The 25,372-nt window shown below is 43.6% G+C and overlaps 1 protein-coding gene across 1 annotated transcript in view; it reads left to right on the forward strand.

Moving 5' to 3' along the window:
* LOC124381501 (zeta-sarcoglycan) overlaps positions 1–25,372 on the forward strand; it is a 138,461-nt gene that overhangs the window by 63,945 nt on the left and 49,144 nt on the right. Inside the window, exons 2-3 of the mRNA XM_046843208.1 lie at positions 14,086–14,280; positions 19,793–19,894. Coding sequence (XP_046699164.1) covers positions 14,086–14,280; positions 19,793–19,894 — 297 coding nt within the window. The remainder of the gene's footprint in view (positions 1–14,085; positions 14,281–19,792; positions 19,895–25,372) is intronic.

Consider the following 25,372-nt stretch of genomic DNA (forward strand, 5'->3'; position numbering starts at 1 on the left):
TGTGTGTGTGTGTGTGTGTGTGTGTGTGTGTGTGTGTGTGTGGAGACCTTGTTTCGGTATTTCAGCGACCGCAATTAACATTTCTTATCCTTTTATATTTTACAATTAATTCCCATAATCTCACACAACTCGTTAATAATAAAAAACACACACAAACACTTTCTGGGCTGCACAGTGACCAGGCAAAATTGGAATCCAGGTCTTAGTGCCAGTCTGTTTAATGGCCTTTTACCTGGTAGTCAGTTCGAAGATAAGTGTATAATTATAAAGTGCTTGTGTTAGTGAGTGTGTGTGTGTGTGTGTGTGTGTGTGTGTGAGAAGTCTTTTCACCAGAAGCAGATGCTTCACCTCCATCAATAACAATAACAATAGACACAAAAGAAATGCAAGAAATAGCAGTGGACTTTTATACCACAATTTACAGTGCAGGGAACTGCGACCCTGAAAGTACAGCTGATCTACTTCAGAATTGACCACAGCTGAAACCTGAACAACAAGAGAACTCCCACTACAGGTCTTAACCGAAGCAATGAAACAACTATCTCCAGGATGTGCTCCAGGAATAGATGGACAACCGGCAGAGTTTTATCAATACTTTTGGGAAACTCTTGGGAAAGACTACTATCTCAGTAGTTAAGGCTCTGGAAAACTGATCGGAAGGTCAGGGATTCAAGCCCTGGTATCGCCAAGCTGTCACTCTTGGGCTCTTGAGCAAGGCCCTTAACCCTCTGTGCTCCAGAGGCGCCGTATCATAGCTGAACCTGTGCTCTGACCCCAACTTCCACGCAAGCTGAGATATGTAAAGAAAGAATTTCACTGTGCTGTAACGTATGTGAGAAATTAAGGCTATTCTATTTAAATGCTTGAGGAATACGATACTGCCAATCAGCAGTCTGCATGCAGTTCTTTTCTTACTGCTCAAAAAAACGGTGATCTGGGGGTCTTAAAAAATTCAGAGGGCAGTTTTGCTACTCTGTGTGGACTAAAAGATTTTATCAAAATGCTTGGCAAATAGACTTAAAGGTTACTTGGGTACATTGATTCAGAAGGACCAAACGTACTATATACCAGAAAGGTCAATTATGGACAATCTGTTTTAAATTCGAGATGTTTTCGACATTGGTCTTGTTAATGAACTTAACTTCGGTATCCTTTCAATAGATCAAGAAAAAGCATTTGACAGGATGGATCATAAGGATTTCTTCAAGGTGTTAGAAAGTTTTGCGTTTGGTAGAAATTTTATAGCCATTGTCAGACTGCTGTATAATAATATTTCAGTCATGGTCAAAGTAGGTGGAGGACTAAGTGTTTCTATACAGGTTTCAAGAAGATTCAGGCAGGACTGTCCTTTGTCAGGGCAGCTCTATAGCTTGGCTATAGAACCTTATTTGTGCAAGCTTAGGAGGGAGCTTAATGGAGTCTTAATACTAGGTACTGGCGAGACCTTCAAAGTGTATTTGTCGGCACTTTTTCTGAGCAAAAAGACATTGCGACTTTAATTGTATGTATTAAACAGTATGAGAAAGCTTTAACGGGTAAGGTCAACTGTAAAAAAAATGAGGATTTTATTATAGGGCGAGGGAAAAGACCCCACACAACCCCCCTGTGTCATTGCAAGAGGACTCCAACAAGAAAAAGGAGATGAGCAAGAATGAGCACGTCTCTCTGCATGGTGTCTCTCCCCAAGGCTGGCATCTCACTCCTGTTTATTAGCGTCACCAGACTGAAACATAATGCACAGATTAGTCTCATCAGCCGCAAATGGACAATGGAGTGTCCCATCTTGCCGAACAGGTCACAGGTGGCGGCTGCGGCGTCAGCTGAAGCACTCCTCCCTGTCCTCCTACAGGGGGCAAATGCTGGTGATTAACAACCTGGCAGCGTCTTCTCTTTGGCACAAGCTGTCTTGCGTGAATCCGCCCCCAAACCTGCTAGCAAACATCCAGGCCCTGCTTGTCGACGACTTCTGGGATGGTCTGCACTGGATCCCACAGAGTGTCCTCCATCTTCCCAAGGAGGAAGGGGGGCAAGGGCTGGTTCATCTCACCAGCAGAACTGCAGACTTTTTTTTAAATCAGACTAAGGGTTGTGGAGCATTACACTGGCCGCTTGAGGAGTCCCTGGTTTATGGACGTCATCTGGATCTCCGGTGTGACCACTCTTACACTGTAAAGAGCTCTGATCTCCTCCAAGATCATGACACTCCGGGAGCTGGTAAACATCACAGGGGAAGACCTGTCACAAGGGAAGGACCTGGCAGCCCGTTTAGGACTCCGGTTTCTGTGCCGATCAGCTCCTGCATGCTCCAGCATGTTTAGCTGAAGGACTATAAAATTAGTAAGACTTGTCCTGTAAAGGAGGAACTTGGACATCACTCCTGACCTCTACAGGTGTGGAGGTCCCCTACTGGAGTGCAGGGGTGAAGGGGAGATGAACTTTGGGACAGTGTGGAAGAAGCTGCTCTACAGGGCCTGTGTTGAGGTTTTAAATAAGAATAAACTGAGTGGGAGGGTGGACCCCCAGTGGAGAAATGTTCTTGGTTTTAATGATGATATTAAACCAGAGTGGAGACACTGTACAAACCACCGTTAACCAAAAACACTGCCGTGCTCCAGTGGAGGATTTTACACTACATCATCTCCGTGAACTCTTTTATTTTAAACCCTGATGTTCTGCAGGACTCCGTTCTGTTCACAGAGAGAAACAGTTTTTCACACTTTTACTCACTGCTCCAGGTTACAGTCACTGTTTGTGCTTTTTTACCAAAACTGAACTAAACGATCTCACCCCCCCTCGACCTTTAACTGTCATTGTCTGATTTTATTTATTTATTTATTTATTTATTTATTTATCTATTTTACTAATCGGTCAACCTGATAGCATCTGATATATAACGTTGTATTTCAAATAAAGGATTATAAAAGTCAAAGTTTCTTTATTTCTCTCTCTATCTCTCTATCTATATTTCTTCCTCTCTCTCTCTCTCTCTCTCTCTCTCTCTGTCCTGCTCTAAACTGATTTGCTTTGATCCAAACCCTTCTTCAGCTCTACTCATTCTGTCTAGTGCCACTGAGAGACAGAGAAAAGTAGAGAAGAGGTTTAGAGAGAGAAAGATAAAAAGAAAGAAAGTCAGAAATATGTAAAGAGCAATACATAAAGAGAACGAGAGAGAAATAAAGAGAGAATGATAGAGAGAGAGAGAGAGAGAGAGAGAGAGAGAGAGAGAGTGATAGAGAGGAAGAGGGAGAAGGGTTCATGCCAGTCCTACATTGATTGTGTACTAACTGTGATGAAAGAAAGAAGCTCCACTGACCATCACACTAATGTCGAGAGACAACCAGCAGGAGAGCACTTGATTGAAGTGTGTGTGTGTGTGTGTGTGTGTGTGTGTGTGTGTGTGTGTGTGTGTGTGTGTGTGTAGGTCATTCACTGTTGAGCACATGACCTAACTGATAATGCGGTTTTCACATGTAGATCGTAAAACATAATGGTGCCAGTGAAGGGCACAGAGACCCAGTGTGTAAATCTGTCACACACACACTCACACACACACTCACACACACACACACACACACTCTCATGCTCGCCTTATAGTGAGATAATTTATCAGTGCTGTTGGGATTTTAGCTGGAGAGGCAGATATTACAGAATCAAGGATAAATATTTAAAGAAAAAATGACCACACATACATCATAGCATGACAGACACACAGGCCACACCCATTTTATAGCGTGACAGATACAGATGCCACACCTTTTTTTGGAGTGTCCAGTTCTTGGGGCCTTATTCAGCCCACCTCTTCAGCCACAACATTTCTCTTTAATGTAGTGGGGCTGAAAGAGTGCAGTTATGAGATGGTGCCCATTGAAGACAGCACCATTGTCTCTGAAAACCCTGGTGCTGCCCACAAGCCTCTTCGGCCCTCCTAGGCATTGGTGGGCAAGGCCTACATGGCAGCAGGTCAGGCTGGTGGCTGTTTACACACCATGGCAGTTTTGCAAGTCTACCAGGCTGACCTGCTAAAGGAGACAGACGAAGGTGAGGAAAGTAGACACATAGTAGATCTGTGTCATGCTATGGACCTAGCTTTCAGGGCTCCCAAGAAGACTGCTTGGGACATAGGCCCGTCTATGGCAAGCCTACTGACCGGCTGAGAGGCACCTCTGGCTCACCCTGTCCGATCTTTCTAAAAGGGGTAGAGCCATGCTCCTGGACATCCCCGTCATGCCCACTGGCCTGTTCAGTGACGCCATAACTACAGTTGTTGACAGGTTTTAGGAGGCAAAGAGACAGTCGGTGGTTGGTCAGTTCTCCTGTTTTTGGCAGCCGGGTCACGACAGCTCACCTGCAGCTTGGAGGTAGCTGACCACCTTTCATACGGTCCTTTAACACCTTCAGCATGTCCTACCCAAATATTGCTCGGAAACCTTGTGCCTGGTGCCCACTCATTCTCCATGCCCTGAAGCTCAGCTAGTGTCAGCTCCCTGTCCAACTCCCTGGCCACTGACTCTGAGAGCTTTGGCAGGACTTTGAGGAAGCTATCCTCCACCTCCTGTGCCCCTGACCTATTGCTGGTATACAGCTGTCTGCTTGTGAATTTCAGTGGGCTCTGACACAAGATCCCATGATTCTATTCGCACAGCATGCATGAATCTCTTCTGTACATTCTTTTGTTCTAAACTGAAGATGAACTTAGAAGGAGCATCCATCTCAGTGACGCTTTTAAAGCATCAGTGGACCAGCAACATCATCAATATGTTTGTTTAATAAGTTCATAAAGATATTTTCTGTATTCGCTTTTTATATTTATATTAAAACTCTCAACTTTAATGCGCTTCATTAAAATGAAATAAAAATAAAACAAACAAATGCTGAAAAACTCAAAGTAAAACATAACACACACTATCATTCTTCATCTGACTTTTTTTCCTATTATTCTACGTTATCATCTTTTTCAATCTGTAGATTTTTTTGATCAGTAAAAGCACTTTCTCGTCTGGACAAATTGGTTACAGTCTGGGAACATTTCTACTGAGACATTTTTCTGCTACTTCGTGGTTCATCCTTTTTTCTTTTGTCTTCAGCACAATAAAACACAATTAATGGCTTCTCCTGAACCGGTTCCACTGAGCAGGGCTTCCCCAGTCCGATTCAGTCGAAACTCTCATACAGCTACGCGTTCGGAGAGGCCATGCTGCTCCTGCACGCTTCTCACAAACACATGCACACTCACACACGCGAGATGTTTTGATGGTACAAAATTGCAATCAAACGCAGAAGAAATTTGCAACACAACCACCGCTCTCACGCTCTACATGCCGCTCTTGAGAGCGCGAGCAAGAGAGAGAGAAAGAGAGAGAGAGAGAGAGAGAGAGAGAGAGAGAGAGAGAGAGAGAGAGAGTGGTCAGTAGACGAGTGTGTAAATCTCGATCACTGACAGAATGAGTGCAGACTCTTAAGCAGACTCATTCACATGGGTCCTGTGTGTGTGTGTGTGTGTGTGTGTGTGTGTGTGTGTGTGTGTGTGTGTGTGTGTGTGTGCGTCTGTGTACTGATTCTGTCAGTAGGACAGATTTACACACTACTGCTGTCTCCCTCTCCATCTTTTCCTCTCTCTATCCCTTTCTCTCACACTCTCTCTCTCCCTTGCACACTCCCTTACTTTCTCTCACTCCCTTCCTCCTCATCTCTCACATTCTCTCCTCTCTCTCCCTCCCTCTCATTAATTTTATGTTGTCCCCTAAACCCCGTGCCCTGTCGTCTTTTCTTATCACGTCTGAACATCTAAACTCAGACACGTTATAACACACACACACACACACACACACGCTGTAGTAAAGGTCGTGTGTGTTTTGTGGTTGTCAGAATGAGAGATGGTGGACAGTAGACCTCGCTGGTCCAGGACCACACCAGTGCTAAATGACTGTTTAGAACATGAAGTAGTGAGAGAGAAAGTGTGTGTGTGTGTGTGTGTGTGTGTGTGTGTGTGTGTGTGTGTGTGTGTGTGTGTGTGTGTAGAAGAAGAAACACCTCTGGGCAGTGGCAGGTGTCTCCGCTGAAGCATGTAATGTTTGTATCCAGTTTTACGTGAGCTGAGTTGACCTTCTGCTAAGTACCAAAACAGACTGTGCTTCGAAGATGCCAACATGGCCGCCGCTATGACTGACAAGCTGGTCTGTGTGTGTGTGTGTGTGTGTGTGTGTGTGTGTGTGTGTGTGTGTGTGTATGTGCTGCCATGTTAGAAATTAGCATCGCGACATGCTGCTGTATTTTTCGTTAGCGTCTGTTCTTTTTTTAGTGCTAATCCCCGAACGCGCCTAGAGCCGCCTCGGCAGCCTCGTCAGCATCCCTTGCTAGCGAGACAGAACACTAGGCACTATCCACACACACACACACACACACACACACACACACACTGCATCGTGAACGCAATAGAAATCAACACATACGAGAAAACCAGGAAGGTGTGGAGAAAAATCAATAAATCTAACGTTTTTCTGGAAACTGTGAAAAAAGGGGGCGGAGTTTCCTAGCTGTACACAAGAAAGCGTTAATGTTCTACCTCTGGGAAAAGTTCTTGCTCGATTTGATATTTGATGTTTAGTGGAAGGTTGTGTGTTCAAATCCCAGCCACACCAAGCTGCCACTCCTGGGCCCCTAAGCAAGGCCCCTGATCAAGGCTCTTAACCCTGTAGCTGCTCAGTTAATAAATGTAAATACTTTTAGCCTAAGGTCAACCACTGACCAGACACAAATCTCCACTTAAAAAGGCCCCTCATAACCTCAATCTTAACTGGCCCTTGTTTCACCTCCACCGAGCCTGACGTCTTCCTGAGAATTCGGACTTTCCCGCTAATCGTCCGCCCCAATCGCTCGCACTTGAACCAATCTGCTCTTGATTAGCCGTATTTCCCCTGGCGTGAGTCTAAAATGTACATAACGATGATTTATGCCTCTCTCTAAAGCGACTCCAACTGTCGCCTTCTGTTCGTTTTCTCGGTGGTGGTGGTGGTTGTTGTACAGAGCGACTCAAGACGCCCGTCTCCTTCCAGCACTGCTTGTTAGTGCTGGTTTCCCCAGCTGTTGATTTGCTGTTGGCGCGACTAGAATTGGAAGCGTTGCGTGAAAACACCGTAGTGGAAAGACGAAAACACGCAGCTGGCGCCCTCCCGATCCTCAGAACCCGTTTAGGCGTGTGAATTTTTCCACAAGTTTGGTTTTTATTCGTGTGGAAAATCGGCAGGCTTTACAGAAACAAACGCAGCCGATTTGCAGGTTTAACTCGCTTCGTTTGCCATCAAAGTGTCCCAGAGTTCGTTCACGTGGATGCGATTTTTTTTTTACCACCACGGTTTCACAGCGATGACACTTCTGAAGCCCAATCAGTCCTGAGTGGAAAACATTCTCAAAAGGTGCGATTTGTTTCGCTAACAATGCTCGATCAGAACCATTGGATTTACTGCTCGTAATGATTCAGCAACAAAGATCCTGCATGAGCGCCACCCCAGACTAGCACCACTATACGCCAAAATACACCCGAATGTCGAAGGCACACAATTGTACAGGACGTCTTTGGATGTGGAAGCATGAAGTTTTCCCTTCACTCAAGCTAGGAGATGCACAATGCCAGCTCCATGGAGATCTGCTTTTTACTAGCTGGTCGATGTGGAAGATCTCCTGCTATCGAGCCCCAACCCTATTCCACCCCAGGAACCTCCTTGCCTCACTTACAACATTTTAACAGCAGATGTGGACTACATGTGGAATGGTATATTCATAAAAGAGGGACATATGGTCAGTTAGTCATGAATGTTTTTCACGAACGTTTAGCTAGCAAACCGAAATTAACAAGCTAGTTGGAAATAGCCAGAAATAAACAAACATGGACATGATGAGGACCTGATTCAAGGTACCACTGGGGCTGATGATATGATGATCATATGATTATTGTGAACTTGGTTTTTGCTCTCTTTCAAGCAGAAGACTCCACAATGCTGCGGCAGGTGACAGAACCTGGGTAAAGGTAGCTAGAGAGCCAATAATGGTATCATTGTATAATTTGATCAATTTGTCAATCAAGAGAATTCCACTGAACATCGGTCATTATTCGAATTGCTAGACCAGCTGTGGTTCCGTCAGGTCCAGAGCCAGAGAAGATCTGTTTTAAAGCAGGGGTCCCCAAACCTTTTCCTGTGAGGGCCATATAATGTTTCCTTTCTTTGATGGGGTCTGTGACAGAAAATGGCACAAGCAGGAGCGACTACCAGTGTTACTATGGAGATTTTATTATGATTAATACCTAAATGTCGGTTTTACGGATAGCTAGATCGGATCGTACTCGCCAACAACCAATTAATCATCCGATTTTTTAAAATGGATACTGGCTAAAAAATATAAACATGGTGTAAAACAGTACTGAACTGCATTACAAAGCTAAAAAAATACTGAATCATGAAAATATGCTAAAGGAAATAAATGTGAATAAATATGCTTGTATAATTCATTAATTCTAAATAATACATATAATAAAGCACTCTCTCTGCGGCGCGTCGTGGCTTTAGTGATTCGCCTCTAGAGGCCGCTCTCGTAATCACAGCAGAAAGTAGAAGCTGGAAAAACTATCGCCGATTGCAAACAGTTCCAGCAATAAACTATTGCTAGTGCCCTGACCTTTATTAATAACTGAGGGACATTTTGGTCTCTGGCATTGTCCAGAGAGCTGTTCCAAAAGTGGAGGGCCATATTTTGGGGATCCAGGTTTAAAGGGACTGCCAACCCTCCATCCAGCTAGCTCACACCTGTAGCTTCCTATTTGACGATTCACTTTCAAAGCGCTGTAACTGTGTCAGAAACATGTCTACTGTTATATTAATATGTGTCAAAAACCAGATTTGATCTTGTGCCAGTCGTACATTAGACCCGGCACTCGGCACGACGGGTATCTGTGGTTGTGCAGTGCCTGAGTCTGCTCACTGATGGCAGCGTTTAATTAGCTGCAAATCTTCTGCTGCTGGCTGCCCTGCATTAAATTATGTCCCTGGCTTCGATGACCTTTTTTTAAATGATGTATCGATTTGCTAATCCCGCTCAGAGTTAGCGCCTGGCTACTCGCGAGTCGCCGACACGCCAAACTCCAGCTAGTATCATTCTGCTATTGATTCAAAGTAAGCATGGAAGGCTGGGTGATATTTTCCTGCCTTGTTTGCTTTGTGTCGAGGATCTCGACTCTCCTGCTCGACACACACACACACACACACACACACACACACACACACACACACACACACACACACACACACACAAACAGGTACATTTTTTGTCATTTTAATTCAGAGAGTTTAAGCCCTTTGACTTTCTCTAGCTCGAGAAGACAAATGTTCAGAGCTGATCTGACAGAGACATGGTGTGATTAAAGGATTTCGTGACGTTCACTCGGGAAGCCAGTGATCCATCAAGCAACCAATTACAGTCATTTCTTCTCCTGTTTTTATTCGATGTTGTTTGGTAACATGGTAATCCATTGGAGGAATTAACTGTGTTGTAGACTTCGACTTAAGATGGATTTAAGTGAATATTTCTATTACTTGGAAAACTCAGAGGCACTCTGTAGGAGTTGATTTGCGCTTCTCAGTCATAATCACGACCATCCTTGGGGTAAATTAGCAGGTTATATGCATCGATTAGCCATTACATTACGACCACCTGCCTAATATTGTGTTGGTCTCCTTTTTCTGCTAAAACAGTCGTGACCCGTCGATCATCAACAGCATGAACTTCTTCAGCAGTTTGAGCTACAGGAGCTCGTCTGTTGGATCGGACCACACGGACCAGCCTTTGCTCCTCACGTGCATCAATGATCCTCGTCCCCTACGACCCTGTCGCCGGTTCACCACTGTTCCTTCCTTGGAGCACTTTTGATAGATTGTGACCACTGCAGACCAGGAACATCCCACAAGAGTTGCAGTTTTGGAGATGCTCTGACCCAGACGTCTAGACGTCACCATTTGTCAAACTCACTCAAATCCTTACGCTCGCCCATTTTTCCTGCTTCTAACATCAACTTTGAGCACAAAATGTTCACTTGGTGCCTAATAAATAAATCCACCCACTAACAGGTGCCATGATGAAGATCATCAGTGTTCTTCACTTCACGTTCATGTTATATGCTAACATATGCTAATGTTATAATGTCCTAATGTAATGTCTGATGTCAGATTTTGGACATGTAACTGTTAGAAGACCCATTATATCGGAAGATTGTGAGTTCAAATCCCATCCTCACCAAGCTGCCATTCCGGGGCTCCTGAGCAGGGCCCCTGAGAAAGGCCCATAGCTTCTCAGGTGTATGAATAAGATAAATGTAAACTGCATCTGCAAAAAATACTATAAATAGAAATGGAAACTGCCTGATAATGAGGACTGCAGATTTCACCCCTTCCCGAATATGTAGATCGCCGTTTTGACACCACTGCGGAGATCCAGCACGAATAGCAGAAGGTGCTTCCAGTACATGTTCCAGAAGTGGCAGGAACGCTGAAAGCACTGTGTTGCTGTGCATCTGGACTATTTTGAATGTGATAGTGTGTAGATAAATAAAGTAGTTTCTGGTAAACAGAGCTCGTGTCAGAATGTTTCGAACCATTTCATATCAGAAGAGGTATCAGCTGTGAGGGTTTGATGAACTGAATACAGGTAGATCCTCCTCCACAACTCGCAAAGCGGCGCTCGTCTATGTGCCAGATACCTATATACTGTTCATACTGATCACTATTCTTCAAGACTCCTGGGTAGACTTACCATATTATTTCAAGTTGCATTGGAGTCTTCACGACGTATCTTCATCATAACTCTGGGAACACCTGTACTTGGCTTGACTCCCAACACTGGATTTCAAATGACAAATTTGGATTGTTATCTGGTCGCCTCATAATGGGGCAGCATGGCGACACAAACAAGGTCAGCTTAGATCTTGTTAGCGTCCGAGAAGAACCAAACCGAGATTGACTAAATGGTTCACTTTCCAGTGAGAACTACCAAAGCCACATACCTAATAGCTATCGGTTTATAATGGAAGCCTTTTGGCTATTAAGGGGAGAAAAATGCAGGCTAGACAGGTGAGCACTCATACACACACACACACACACACACACACACACACACACACCCACACACAGAGATTTTCAGTGCGGTCAGCAGCTGTAATCTAGTTGATTGAAGGCTCAGGTGAGCTGTTTGGTCCAGAGGCCCTTAATGAGGGGAGCTTTAGAGAAGAGTGATAGATCTTTTGCTTGTCAGATCAATTTGAGAAACGAGGGAGGAAAGTATTCCACTAAAGCAGAAAGAAAGAATAGAGAAATAGCAGAGCTGGCAATGTGACAGTGAGGAAAAATAACTTCGGATTCCAAGCGGCACGAGCAGAAGTTGCCTGGCCTGAGAAAACACTAGCGATCGCTCCCTGAAGCGAGCGAGTGAGTGGGTGTGGAGGGCAGAAGAGGTAGGGGGAAGAAAAAGAGTTGCATTTCTGCCTTTATAATGCAGGGATATTTATAGAGGCGAAAGACTTCAGGCAAAATGAGAGGGAGGGAAAAAGAGAGAGAGAGAGAAAGCGTGTGACCTGTTGCATCCAAATGGGCTATGAACAATTAATAACTCCTACAAACTCTTACCCGCCCACACACATTGAATCACACGCCATGAATATGTATGGAACCAGAAAACACTTCACTCCGAAACGTTCGCATGGTACGTAAGGAGAGAAAAAGTGAAGCTGAACACTGAGTTTTTGTCTCAGAAATAAAAAAATACAATAAAGTCTCCTCCGGCCTGTGGAAACGCTTTTTCGTTTTGAAGTAGAATAAAAGTCGTTCTTTTTTTCACGTCTAATACGAGTTGACCTGGAAACCATATCAGCGATGCACCGGGTGACAAAGGTGTTCTCTGGAAACGTATTCTGTTTTAATAAAAAGTAATAAATGCAGAAATGCTGCACCTGGAAAAATCCGAGGTTCCTTATTGTCCTGGTTTCCCGTCTTCCTTCTCACTATTTATAAATAATCCGTACACGAGGCACCGTGGCTGCACTGTAATCTACTCTGTAATCACTTACATACATCAGGGTTCTTCATTCGTTTTCGGGTTGAAAGAGAACGATGGCAGATGTAGAAGCGTAGAGAAAGACTTGAACGGTCCTTCACTCGTCTCTCAATAGCATATGTGCTTCCTATTTCTTTTTTCCCCTTCACCCTGGCACGCTGCATTATTCTCGTGATTTCGATGCTCGGCTGGGAGATTCCAGAGTATCGCAGTGTAAATGAGTTGAGTACCTTTCAGTTAGGAGTCAACAGTGTCTCACAGTCGCAAAGCCCTACAAGTGGGTTTATATGTCAAGCTACAACCGGTGGAGGTGAGCGTGAAGAGCGGCGCACTTGCAGCGTTAATTATAACGTCTTTCAAACACTTTCAGGGTGAGATCTTTTACAAAGGAATGTAATATATCTTCATATATGAGTATGTCGGACATAAAGTGTGTCAGTTCATGTGTGCTGTGTTTTTTGTTGTTGTTGTTGTTGTTGTTGTTATTCTAATGTGTGCACCTGCTCTGTATTTGTTGTCTCATCAAAATGAAGTATCATTGTAATGTTTCCGAAGGCATAATCGAGGTCTGGGTGAGTTTACAGGATGTTAGCGCATGCTGTAAAGGTGAAGAACGGCCTGATGTAAAGCAGAGGGCATTAAAATGCCCTCAGAACCCAGCCGTGGATTATCGTCTTATAACGATGAGATGAGTTAAAGCTGTCATCGATGTTTGTAGAGCAAAACTGACTGAATGACTCCAAATCGCACATCATTTTCTTTACGAATTTTATGTGTATATTTAGAATTGTCTCTTGTTTGAATCCTACACACGGTGCATGTGTCTGCTGCATTTCTACTAAATATGAAGCTGTTGGATTTTACTCCTTTTGCCATTTTTGTTCTATTTCTCATGATTTCTTCTTCAGTTTGTGAAATGCATCTTGTGCCTCAACCTGTTTATTAAAATCACAGTATTCACTATAAGTTCCACAAATTTTGCATCCACAAATTTTGCATTTAGTTTAGTAAACTAATCATTAACTAACTGCCAACCAATTGACCAACTATCCAGTCAACCAACAAATCAATTAACCAACAACCTGACCACCTAACCAACTGCACAATTAACTAACTTACCAGCTAACAAATCTGCCACCCACCCAAGTAACCGACTAAACAATCAACCAATCAGCGAGCCAACAAACCAGCCACACTGCCACCCAACTAACCGACCAACCATGCAGCTAACTAAACAATAAACTAACCAGCTAACCAACCATTCAAACAATTTCACAATCAACTAGTCAACTAGCAAATAAGCTACACATCCAACCACCCAAGTAAACAACCAACTAACAATCCAACCTTACAAACAATTCTACAATCAACTAACTAGCCAACTAACAAACCAGCCACTCGCCAACTAACCAACCATCCAACCAACTTAACAATCAACTAACTAACCAACTTAGAAACTAGCCACACAGCCACCCACCCAACTAACCTATTAACTATCTAACCAACCAACCACTCAATCAACCAACTAGCCAACTAACAAACCGCCACACAGTCACCCAGTCAACTAACCAACCTGCCACCCAAACAATTCCACAATCAACTAACTAGCCAAATAACAAACCAGACACACAGCCACCCAACCAAACAATCAACTAACTAACCAATCACCCAAACAGCTAAACAATTAATTAACTAACCAACTAACTAACCAGACACACAGCCACTCCCTCAACCAACCAACCCAAACAATTTTACAATCAACTAACTAACCAACCAGCCACCCATCCGGCCAAGTTCATTAATATATTAATAACTTATTCATGAACTGTTGACTGTCACATTAACACTCATTCCAAGAGATTACGAGTGCAAAAGAAATCAAACCCGTCACACTGATCACTGGAGGATTGAGTTTGTGTTCAACTCACAACCTTCTCATCAGGACTAAACCTTTAAGATTATTCTCTCTCTCTTCCTCTCATGTCTCTTTAGATGACCCAGGAGCAGTATATTTTGGCGTCCCAGCCGAGCAGCCTGCAGAGGCCAGGTTGCCCTGCTGCATACCCGGTGGGCATCTACGGGTGGCGTAAACGCTGTCTTTACTTCTTCATCCTCCTCCTCCTTGTCACAATGATTGTCAACCTTGCGCTCACCATCTGGATCCTGAAGGTCATGAATTTTACAGTGGTGAGTGAATCTTACCAACTTCATGTCTAACTTAACTTTCCTTTTTCGAAGAGGAGGTTTACCAACAGAAATCTCCTTATGTAACATCAAATATAAATATGTCCAAAGTCATTCTCCAGATACATGTAAAGTAAATACAATGGGGGCAAATCCAAGCATGGAGGGGTGCTAGTTCAGGTGCTAGCTCAGTGGTTAAGACATTTATCTTCGGCTCAGAAGGTCACAAGTTAAAATCCCAGCGCCACCAAACTGCCACTGCTTGGCCCTTGAGCAAGGCCCTTAACCCTCAACTGCTCAGGTGTACATCACTCTGGATAAGGGAGTCTGATAAATGCCATAAATGCAAATCCAAAGAATTAAAGCAAAGATATCACCAAACAGTGATTGAAACCAGGAAACCAAAACACTGAATAAAAACTTTGTCAGAACTCGGAGGGTTTTTCTGTAAAGGGGCTCTTTATATAGCATGAGGTGTGTGTGACTAGAGAACAGCTGTGTATGATCAGTATGCAGATGAATGTAAACATGACAGAGTCTGTTGTAGAGAAGTGTAGTCTAAAACATCTTTGTGTATTCTGTGGTGTGTTCTTCTGGAAAATAAGATCTTAAAAGGTTGTTGATTGTCTGAAGCTAACAAACCAGACCTTCTCCTCTTATCATATCCTCTTCTCGCTATCTTTTGCTTAAGTACAGGTAAAGTTATGAATCTAAAAAAAATCTACTTAAGTAAAAGTAAAAATTTGGTTAATTAAAATGTACTGAGTTTGTTGGGGTCTGGGACCTCTCCTCCCTTGCCATTATTTGTATTTTTTTTTTTATTCAGTAATGGATATGATTCATTTGTTACCTTCCACCTCTGGACATAAATAAATCTCTACAAATAAATAAATCTACACTGGTACGCCAGACGACAAACTGAAGATAAATCAGCCTACAGCTTTGTTGAGAGGATTTTTTTTGTTAAAGACAAAGCAAATCTGGAAAAGAGTTAGTGTTTCAGGAAGATGAAGGTCTTCACCCGTCACTTAAAGATAAGCAGGGTCTCCGCTGTTCAGACATTTAGGGGAAGTTCATTTCACCACCTCGGTTCCAGAACAGAGAAGAGCTTTGAAGTATACTTATCTCTTATCCTGAGAGAAGGTGGTACCAGTCGAGCAGTTCTAGAGCATCTCAGGCAGCGTGATGCAGTGTGAGAAGTGATGAGGTCTCTGTGGCAAAAGGGTGCTGGTTCAGTCATCAATCATCAACCATTCAAGGAAGAGGAAGCAAAAGCTTGTAGTCTTCAAATGGTGTCCTTCAGCATGGCAGGATTATAGTCTGGATCAATAAACAAGGGTTTACAGACTTTTGGGGCAGAAGGAGAACATCCTGACTCACAAGATACAGTAAAAGTTGGAATATGATGTTCTAGTGTCCAAGATGTAATCATGATAGCAGAAAAAGGGGAGCAGTGTTTTCCGTATGACCTTGTAGATCTTAGATTAAGAGCAGGATGCTGTGTAGATGATTGTTATGGATTTGGGAATGAAAACATGTAGCCTTCTGGATTAATGCAGGAGAATTTGAGTTGTAGGTGTGGGATCTGATTTGGAATATGACCTTATAGACCTCTTAATGAGGGCAGGAGATTAAGGTCATAATGCTGTTGGCACTTGTAGATCATGATTGGGATGTGAACATATAGACTTCAGGAGTAATTTTGATCCCTGGGATAGCAGGAGTTATGTTCTAGTTTGGAATAGGAAATTGCAGGTGTCTGAATGAGATCAAGGAGATTGTAGACCTATTGATGTTGGCAGTAGAAGCTTGTAAAATGTCTATTTAAAGTAGGAGACTTAAAATTGCAGGACTGAGATCATAATAGGAGACTAAATATCTTAGATTGAGAGGCGATTGAGTGTTTTAGGTTGGCAGGAGAAGAATAACTTGGGAGGATCTGTAAGTACATCTTAGGAAGAGTGCAGAACTCAGAAATGGGACTGAAAAGATTGTAGAGCACCACTGAGGGAAGGAACTCAAGTTCAGAATTTGTGCTTGTAAGAAAAATGAAGATGAGAAGGTTGTGTATTTTGTGGAAGACTAACAAGAAGCTTGTAAGGACCTGGGAGAGGATCTGTGAGGAACAAACATAGGAAATGTATTGATACCCTATATAATACATTAAAGGTAAAGATATAGCTGTCAGGTCACAGCCAAACTCCATCTCCCAGCATCCACCAGAACTCCCAAACATAAATACCACAGTCTACAGTGCTCACAATCACTGAGCTGCTAATTGAGTGCAGGTGTTCCTCATCCCACACACATACATAAATAGACTCTGGCTTTATCAGAACACGGCAAAGTTTCTGTCAAAAAATTATGAGGGGAAGCGGATGCAATGGAGGTAAAGTTGAGCAAATTGATGGAGACAAAAATGGTGAACAGTATTGAAACCATCCGATGAAACCAGGGTGCGTTTTTCTATGAGGAGCACCTGCACTCATATAGAGACGTAGTCTTCTGGGAGCTGTAGACCATGTGAGATGTAGACCATGGAGGCCAATGTGTGGAAGTTGCAGTAGGTGCTGGGAGATAGTTTGTGGAAGCGGTAGTTTGTGGGGGAGCTGTAGACTGTGGTGGCCATGTGAGGGAGTTGGGGTAGTTGCTGGGAGCTATGTTTTGTGCGAGCGGTAGTTTGAGGAAGCTGTAGTTTGTGGGAGCTGTAGACCATGGAAGCTCTAGACTGTGGGGGAGCTGTGGTCATGGTGGCCAAGTGAGGGAGTTGTGGTAGTTGCTGGGAGCTGTAGAACATTAAAGCTTGAGTCTGTGGGGGAGCTGTGGTAGTTTCTGGGAGCTGTAGACCATGGAAGCTCTAGACTGTGGGGGAGCTGTGGTAGTTTCTGGGAGCTGTAGACCATGGAAGCTCTAGACTGTGGGGGAGCTGTAGTCATGGTGGCCATGTAAGGGAGTTGATGTAGTTGGTGGGAGATGGAGTTTAGCCATGACCTGTCAAAAGCAAGCATTTGTTTTCTTAAAGGTAAAATTACGATTTATTGTTCGGGACTTTATTTAGGTCTGAGTCAAAGATGAAGAACTCTGCAACTTCTCTATGTTTGAAGCTTTCAGATGGACCCTCATTGTTTGGTATGTGAACGGTTTATTTGTCATTTTTATAGGCTTCCAGGATTGTGAGCAGATCAGGAAGCATGCAGAAGAAAAAAAAACGAACGATTTGCTGGTGGGTTGTAATGCGATGTTTGGAGGCCAAAAATGTGCCCAAAGGAGCTCTGGATGAATGTGTGTGAGATTGTAATGTGGCAGCTGCATGAGGTGAAAATATGCTTTCAGTACCATGCATTTGTGTAATTTGTGGCTCTCACGCGGACCTGTTACAGCATTACGGAAGTATCTCGTTCCCAACACCTGCCTATGATGGAAAGCGGCTTTGCCACGAAACGCGGGTAAACGAGCGCTAAGGCTGATTCTAAAGCGCCGAAACTGTCCCGTTGTCATTACCAGACGAAAAGGAAGAAAAAAAACCTCCCCATGGCCTTTTCAGCCTCATAGCCCGTAATATCCACCATCTGCCACCGAGGCGACCGGCGGCAGATAAAATAAACGTGTCAGGATTTATGTGTCTATCCATTTCCCTGCATTTTCTCCCAAAAGCCTTTTCTGACTCAATTTGTGCTGGCGGTCAGCCTCCGTTTGCCAAATGAGATCCCACAAACCCCCTGGGGGAGACCACCTTTCAGATCCTGATTGGTGTTAAGGGCTCGGAACGAGTGAGACATGAAGAAAGCGTGAGGAAAGATGGAAGGGGGGAAGCTATAGAAGAAGAAGAGATGTTCTCAAAACGATCCGTTCCTCGGTTATGGAAATATCCGCTGTTCATCACGGAGAAACTCTACGTCTACGCGGGTTTTTTGTGTAAAGTAGAACTATTTTTAAGCTGATGCTATGGAAACGAGAAACAGCCTGCTCTGCTGTCTCAGCGTTTTTTATGATCAGTGATCTCATCCTGATGACATCATCACACCGAAACCTTATTAAGTTTGAGGCAATCAGTTACGCTCGAGTCCGAACACTCTGAGGTTCTTTACTTTCAGTGTCATGGACCAAGAGAGCAAAAGGACTGTGTGTGTGTGTGTGTGTGTGTGTGTGTTTGCTTTAGCCTGTTATTCTTGCCTAAAGCTATTGAAATGTAATAACTGTCTGTAATACTGTAACAAACCTGCCAGTATTTTCTGCATCTGTATTTCTCTCTCTCCCTCTTTCACTCTTTTTGTTTTCTCTCTCTTTTCTCTGTGTGTAACTGTGTGTTAGTTTTCCTTCTTTCATGCATGTTTCCTCTGGTTTCTCTCTTGTTCCTTGCCGGTTCCTGTGATTTCCTGAATGTTTCATCATTTTCCTTTCTTCCTCCTTTTTTTGTATTCTGTCATTCATTTTCTCTCACTCGATCAATTGATCTCTCTCTCCTTCTCTCGTTTTATTTATCTGTCACTCTTTCTATCACTTCATAAGAAGAAAAGTTCCCTCACTTCGAACAATCTTTGTGATACCGTCTCTGTTTGTGTTGTACACTTGAATGTGTGTGTGTGTGTGTGTGTGTGTGTGTGTGTGTGTGTGTGTGATCACAGCCACAGCAGATAAATGTGTACTTACCACTCACTCAGACCAGATCAATCCATGCACTGTGCATTACTCCACCTCCCTGTGTGTGTGTGTGTGTGTGTGTGTGTGTGTGTGTGTGTAAGGACACCCTCTTGCATTAGTTTCCTCAGTTCCACTACATAAATTGTTAAAAGCAGCGTCACTGAAGGTTGTTGGAATTCAATAAGGTATCGATCTTTGTGTGTGTGTGTGTGTGTGTGTGTGTGTGTGCGTGCATGTGTGTGTGTTTTTGTGCACTTAACCTCAGTTTGTTAAGCAACTCATATAAAGTCTGACCTCCTGATACACTTATGATTATTACATCTGGTGAGAATTTCTCCAATCTATCGCTGTTTTTCTATTCCTCTCTCTCTCTCTCTCTCTCTCTCTCTCTCTCTCTCTCTCTCTTCTTTCTTTTTCTTTTCCTCTCACATTCCCCCTCCTTCTCTCTTCATGTCTCTCTCTTTCTGTCTTTCTTTGTTTTTCATATATAATCATTTAAAACTCATCTGCTTTTTCCCCCAAAAAAATAAAAAAAATAAAAATTCAGGTGGTTCCTAAAAAACAGTGGATAAAAAATACAAAGTAAAAAATAATGAAATAAATTAAAGATAATTTCCGTTTAGTGTATAACATAATAATAATCCTATTAATACCAATTAATATCATATTAAATCCTTAAACTTTAAAAAAGTATCCCTTCATTAGTTGTTGTACGCCCGGAGGCGGATCCGGATCTGAGCCCGGAACGCCAGACTGGGGTGAGATGGCGAATTTGAAGAAGTGTGTAATAAGTGTCTTTACACTAATCCCAGGTGAGATTATTCCTCTCTCACTGCGTGTGTGTGTGTGTGTGTGTGTGTGCGTGTGTGTGTAGGACGGGATGGGGGATCTACGCATCACCAAAGAAGGCGTGAGGTTAGAAAGTGTCTCCGAGTTTCTTCTTCCTCTGTACGTGAAGGAGATTCAATCGAGACGGGTAAGAGCTCCAGAGCTTTTTTCTCTTTTCTGTTTTTCTTGTCCTTTTGCGTTTCCTCTCTTTCTCACTCTCTTTATATATTTAAATATAATGCTATATGTTGGAGATTTCACAGATTTACACTTTCAGGAAGTCCAGAACAACCTAGAAACTTTTTTGCATGGCAAATATTTGAACGTTCTTCTAGCTGTCTGTGTATCTCTCCATCATTCTGTTGGTCTTAAAGCAAAAAAAAAAAAAAAAACTCACTGGTTCCACGCTGAAGGAAAGAGAGACGGGCAAAAGTAGAGTGTTGTTTTTTTACTTTGTTTCACCCCGGTTCTTTCCTTTCCATTACTCACAGTACCCTCCAGTGCTCCACACTCTAGCTGTTGCAGACACCTTTCCCCTGCGTCTGCCCGTCTCACTCACAGATCGGTCCGTCTTTCCCCTGCATCTGCCCGTCTCACTCGTGGATCGGCCCGTCTTTCCCCTGCGTCTGCCCGTCTCACTCACAGATCGGCCCGTCTTTCCCCTGCATCTGCCCGTCTCACTCGTGGATCGGCTCGTCTTTCCCCTGCGTCTGCCCGTCTCACTCGCGGATCGGCCCGTCTTTCCCCTGCGTCTGCCCGTCTCACTCCTGGATCGCCCCATCTTTCCCCTGCGTCTGCCCGTCGCTTTCTTCTCAACGCCCGCCCAAGCACACCCGAGGACCGACACGCCTTTCTCTTAGCATCTGCCTGCTCTCAGTCACCATTCCGCTCTCCTCTGCTTGGTGTCTCTCTCCCCCCCTGAGGCTGATGTCTTTCTCTCTTTATTGGCGTCACCAGACTGGAACAGCGCACCGATTAGTCTCATCAGCTACAGGTGTAGGCTTACCGCTAATAAACCGCTCAGCATCTGTTAGCATAGAGCAGTTCTGTTCGCGGCATGACACAATCCGAGCTCCAGATTTAATCTCAGGAGTAAACGCTGATCTTCTCACCATTAGCTTTCAGTGTGGCTTCAAGGCTTCTTAGGCAGAAAGCTAAGAAAAGCAGAACGTTTCAGATTGACGCTTTGTGGGTTTTTTTGTAATCAAACGTCTTTGGAGTGAACAGAGGCTCAGAACCGTTTTTTCACTTTATTTTCAGAAATTGTTTATTTTGAGTTGACGGGCAAAAGTGGAAAAGGTGGAAATGAAACCAGATTTGAGATTTAAGAGCTGTGTCTCCAGAGTTGATTTCCAGGAAAACAAGGACACGGTCTGACTTTATGATGAGTTTCGTTTTATTGGGGAAATGTGTTTCTGGCAGGTTGATGGGTCGTAATGAAGTCCACACTCTACTCATTATAATAAAAAGGCACCCGATTGACACGTCTTATTCCAAATTTTCTGTCCCTCTGGGGGACGAGGGCCTTCTTTAAGGTTACAAGTTCATCCGAACTTTTAATCTGAATGAGGGACGAGTGCAAATTGAGCCGTCGTCTCATCACGGACCAATTCCAGGCGATGCGAGTATTGGGAATTATTTTTAGTAATAAGCAAAAAAAAAACGTGTTCTTCTTTGTTTCTTCTTCATTTGTCCGTTGCAAGAAAATAAGACATAATTGCAGACTAATAATAATGAACCCGAGTCTGGACCTTTTCCTGTAAATATGCAAAACAGCGGGATGCAAATTGGGCTAATTACGCTTCAGAAAACAGAAACCCTATTTTGTTATTTTTTTGTTTCTTTTTTCGTTCCCCTACATTAATCATTTCTCCTTCATTGTTCTGTCGATCTGCTCATTCCCTTCCGTTCTATCTGGAACGAGTAAACACACTTATTCTCACACTCCCTCTCGCTCTTACAAACAAGCTCACAAACTCCTCATTCCTCTCTCTCTCTCTCTCTCTCTCTCTCTCTCTCTCTCTCTCTCTCTCTCTCTCTCTCTCTCTCTCTCTCTCTCTTTATTTCCTTCCTGTCTCAGTGGGGTTTGAACCCAGCCTGGGTGTGAGATACGGCTGGACTTCAGAGTTTTTCACTCCTGCTCTGCTGCAGGCTTCATCATGTCCAAGCTTCAAAAATGTAGAAATCAACATTTAGTTTGTGCAGTTTTGGAGTCCAGCAGTAACCAGTGACTTGGTTCTTGTTGCTGCCCTCAAAACCCTCAAAAAGGGATTGGACAGGGACTAAATAAGGCAAAGATTAAATAATGATTAGGCAAAGGTTGGGCAAAGGTTTTAGACACTGACTGTCCAGAGATTTGTTATGTATTAGCTGGGGATTGGGAAGAGATTATCGGGGAACTGGGCAGAGACTGTGCAGGATTTGGATGGGTGTTAGAGATTGGTTATGGATTTGGCAGGGATTGGACAGGGATTTAATTTGGTTTAGATTGGATTAGGCAGAGATTGAGCAGGGGTATTGGTAAATTTTGGGCAGGGCTTGGGTAGGGATTTGGTTGTGATTGGGCATAAAATCTTTTGGGATTTGATTGGACATGGATTGAACAAAGATTTTGTGTGAGTTGGGTTAGGGATTGGACAGGTCATTGGTCATAGAATTAGTAGGGATTGGATTGCACACAGATTGGATAAGGATTGGGCAGGGATTGGGCAGAGATCGGACTGGGATTGGGAAGGGATTGGCCGGGGATTGGGTAGGGATTAGATTGAGCAGAGATTGGACAGGTATTGGCATGGATTGGACAGGGATTTGGTGGGGATTGGGCAGGGATTTGGTAGGGATTGAATTAGCAGGGATTGGGCAGAGATTGGACTGGGATTGGGTAGTGATTAGGCAGAAATTGTGTAGAGAGTGGATCGGGCAGAGATTGGACAGGTATTGGGTAGTTATTAGACAGGAATTGGACAAGGATTGGGTTGGATAGGGATTAGACAGGGATTGGATAGGTATTGGACAGGGCTTTCGTCAGCAAATGTGTGTTTTTTTTAAACGCCACCAAATAAAGTTTTTTTTTTTTTTTTTTGGAAGATGTGGGCTAACGATGGTGAAGGTTCTCCAGAGTCACCTAGTCATTCCCAGGATGAAGAAGTGCACGTGTGTGTGTGTGTTTGTGTGTGTGTGTGTATGTGTGTGTGAACATGTGTGAGTGTGTGTAGTGATGGATGGTTCTGGCCTGTTTATTTTTTTGTTGTGTGCTCTTTTCTAATTGTGCCCCATGGGAAGCTATAAAAGCTCATCACTGTGAGCAGAACTGAATAAAAGAGGAAAAGGTTTATTTTTACCTTCTTTTTCTTCTGTCTACTAAAAAAAAAAAAAGGGAGGGGGGGAAGCTGTAGGTCTTTGGTGGCCGTTGCTGGTGGAATGGCTGTGCGAGGACATTTTTTTGGCAGTTCCCTGATCTAAGCATTTTTGTTGCTCTGTGACTGCAGGTTACAGCCTTCTTTTTTTTCCTTCTTTTTTTTGTGGACTTCATTCTTTTTTTCAACTCGTCCTATTTATCTTGCATCCTTCACTTCAAAAAACACAACCTGGAGGTATGGCTGGCAGCCTGGCTTTCTGCGGGGGGAGCATTTCAAACAAGTATAAGGCTTTACCTGTGGATCTGAGCTGATGGAGGAGTTTAAGTTTTATGAACGACATAGGACTAAAAAAAGGGGGAGGGCTCACCACATCCATCAAGTCCACCACATTCATCATGTCCACCACATCCATCACGTCCATCACATCCATCACGTCCAGTATGAGCAGAAACTGACGTTTACATTTAAGGAAGGTCTCCAGTGTCCCAGTGTAAGTTTCCACATTCTGTGGTAAAGCTCTAACTAGAAGGTTCCCAGAATCCCAGTTTACACTTCCCAAGCTGCTTTTTTTGTTACATTAACAATTTAAAAAGATGTTGGCCAGTGGTTAAGATGTTGGACTTCTAATCAAAAGATTATGAGTTCGAACCCTAGGACCTCGAAAATGGCTCCTGCTGAACCTATTAGCAACTATTAGGACTCATCTGCTCAGATTTTGAACATCACATTCCACATCGAGTCCCCATTTGCTCTTAAAATAATCTTCACTCCTCTGGGAAGATGTTCCACCAGATTTTGTGGAGATTTGTAAATATTCATTCAGCCACAATGGTGCTAGTAAAGTCATGTACTGATGTAGGTGAGGTGAGGAGTTTTCTGGGGTGTATCAGCATTCACATTCATCCCAACAGTGTTCAATAGGTTTGGAGCTCTATAGCAGGAGATCTTCGACATTTTTCAATCCATGGAAAGCTTATCTTCATGGAGCTGGCTTTATGCACAGGGGGCATTGTCATGCTGGAACAGGTTTGGGTCTCCTAGTTCAAGTGAAGTTAAAAGACGTCCTACACATTTGTCTGTCTCCAAGTTTGCCAAGTTTGTGGTAGAAAAAGTTAGTTATCTAAATACTTTAGTCCATATACTGTAATTGTACCAAGTCCCTCTGGATAAGGGCTTCTGGCAAATACCATCAATGTAAACCCTCAGCCACAATTGATGTTCTTGGCGCTCCATGTGAAGAGAATGTTGTAGGAATCACAGTGCTTTAGAATAGAATAGCCTTTATTTGTCACATCGAAATTTGTTCTTCGCATATCCCAGCTTGCTCAGAAGCTGGGGTCAAAGTGCAGGGTCAGCCATGATACAGTGCCCCTGGAGCACAGAGAGTTAAGGGCTTTGCTCAAGGGCCCAAGAGTGGCAGCTTGGCAATACCGGGGCTTTAACCCCCGACCTTCCAATCAGTAATCCAGCACCTTAACCACTGGAGCTAACACTCCCCCAATGTGAGTTATGTTCTCATATCAAACTACTTACTTTAGGGTGGTTGGAAAGGCTGAAGGTATCTTCGCTACATCGCATCAACTTGTGGCTGAGTTTGTGTTTCTATAAAATGCGTCCTTGTTACAGATTTGTCCTCATTAAGCTCGTTGACTTACAGTTCTTGTGTCCTGCCATGTGGCTTTGATGGCTAATGACTTCTTCAGAATGCCATGTGCCACTTTCTGAGAGTCTTGAAGAGGTTTGGGAGGTTGGTGGACCCCCGCTGGTGAAAGCGTGGGGTTCGGACAGAGCCTCGGTGGGAGCAGGGCGACGCAGGTAAAAATAGCTGCTCATTAAGATTTAACAGCTTCTCTGCATGATGAAAAGCGCTGAGTGAATGATAAGGGGGAATATTAATTCTGCTCAGTTGAAGACATGATCACACACACACACACACACACACACACACACACACACACACACACACACACACACACACATGCACACACGCACACATGAAGTCCTGCTGGGCCGCCATTATCCTCAGCAGTAGCTGATTTTATCCGTAATTCCATTTGGAACTCTAATGGATTATAGTACATCATTTTCTGTCTCGATCTCAGTGAAGTCTTATAGAGTCAAGAGAAAGTGACTACCAGATTTGTTAAAAAGCCACAAGAGAAACGAGAAGCAGCCAAACCTATTCCTCACACCAACCTCACACCCTGTTCCTCACACCAACCTCACACCCTTCTCCTCACACCAACTTCACACCCTGTTCCTCACAA

Source organism: Silurus meridionalis, chromosome 28 (genome assembly GCF_014805685.1).
Source record: "Silurus meridionalis isolate SWU-2019-XX chromosome 28, ASM1480568v1, whole genome shotgun sequence".
NCBI classification, from domain to species: domain Eukaryota; kingdom Metazoa; phylum Chordata; class Actinopteri; order Siluriformes; family Siluridae; genus Silurus; species Silurus meridionalis.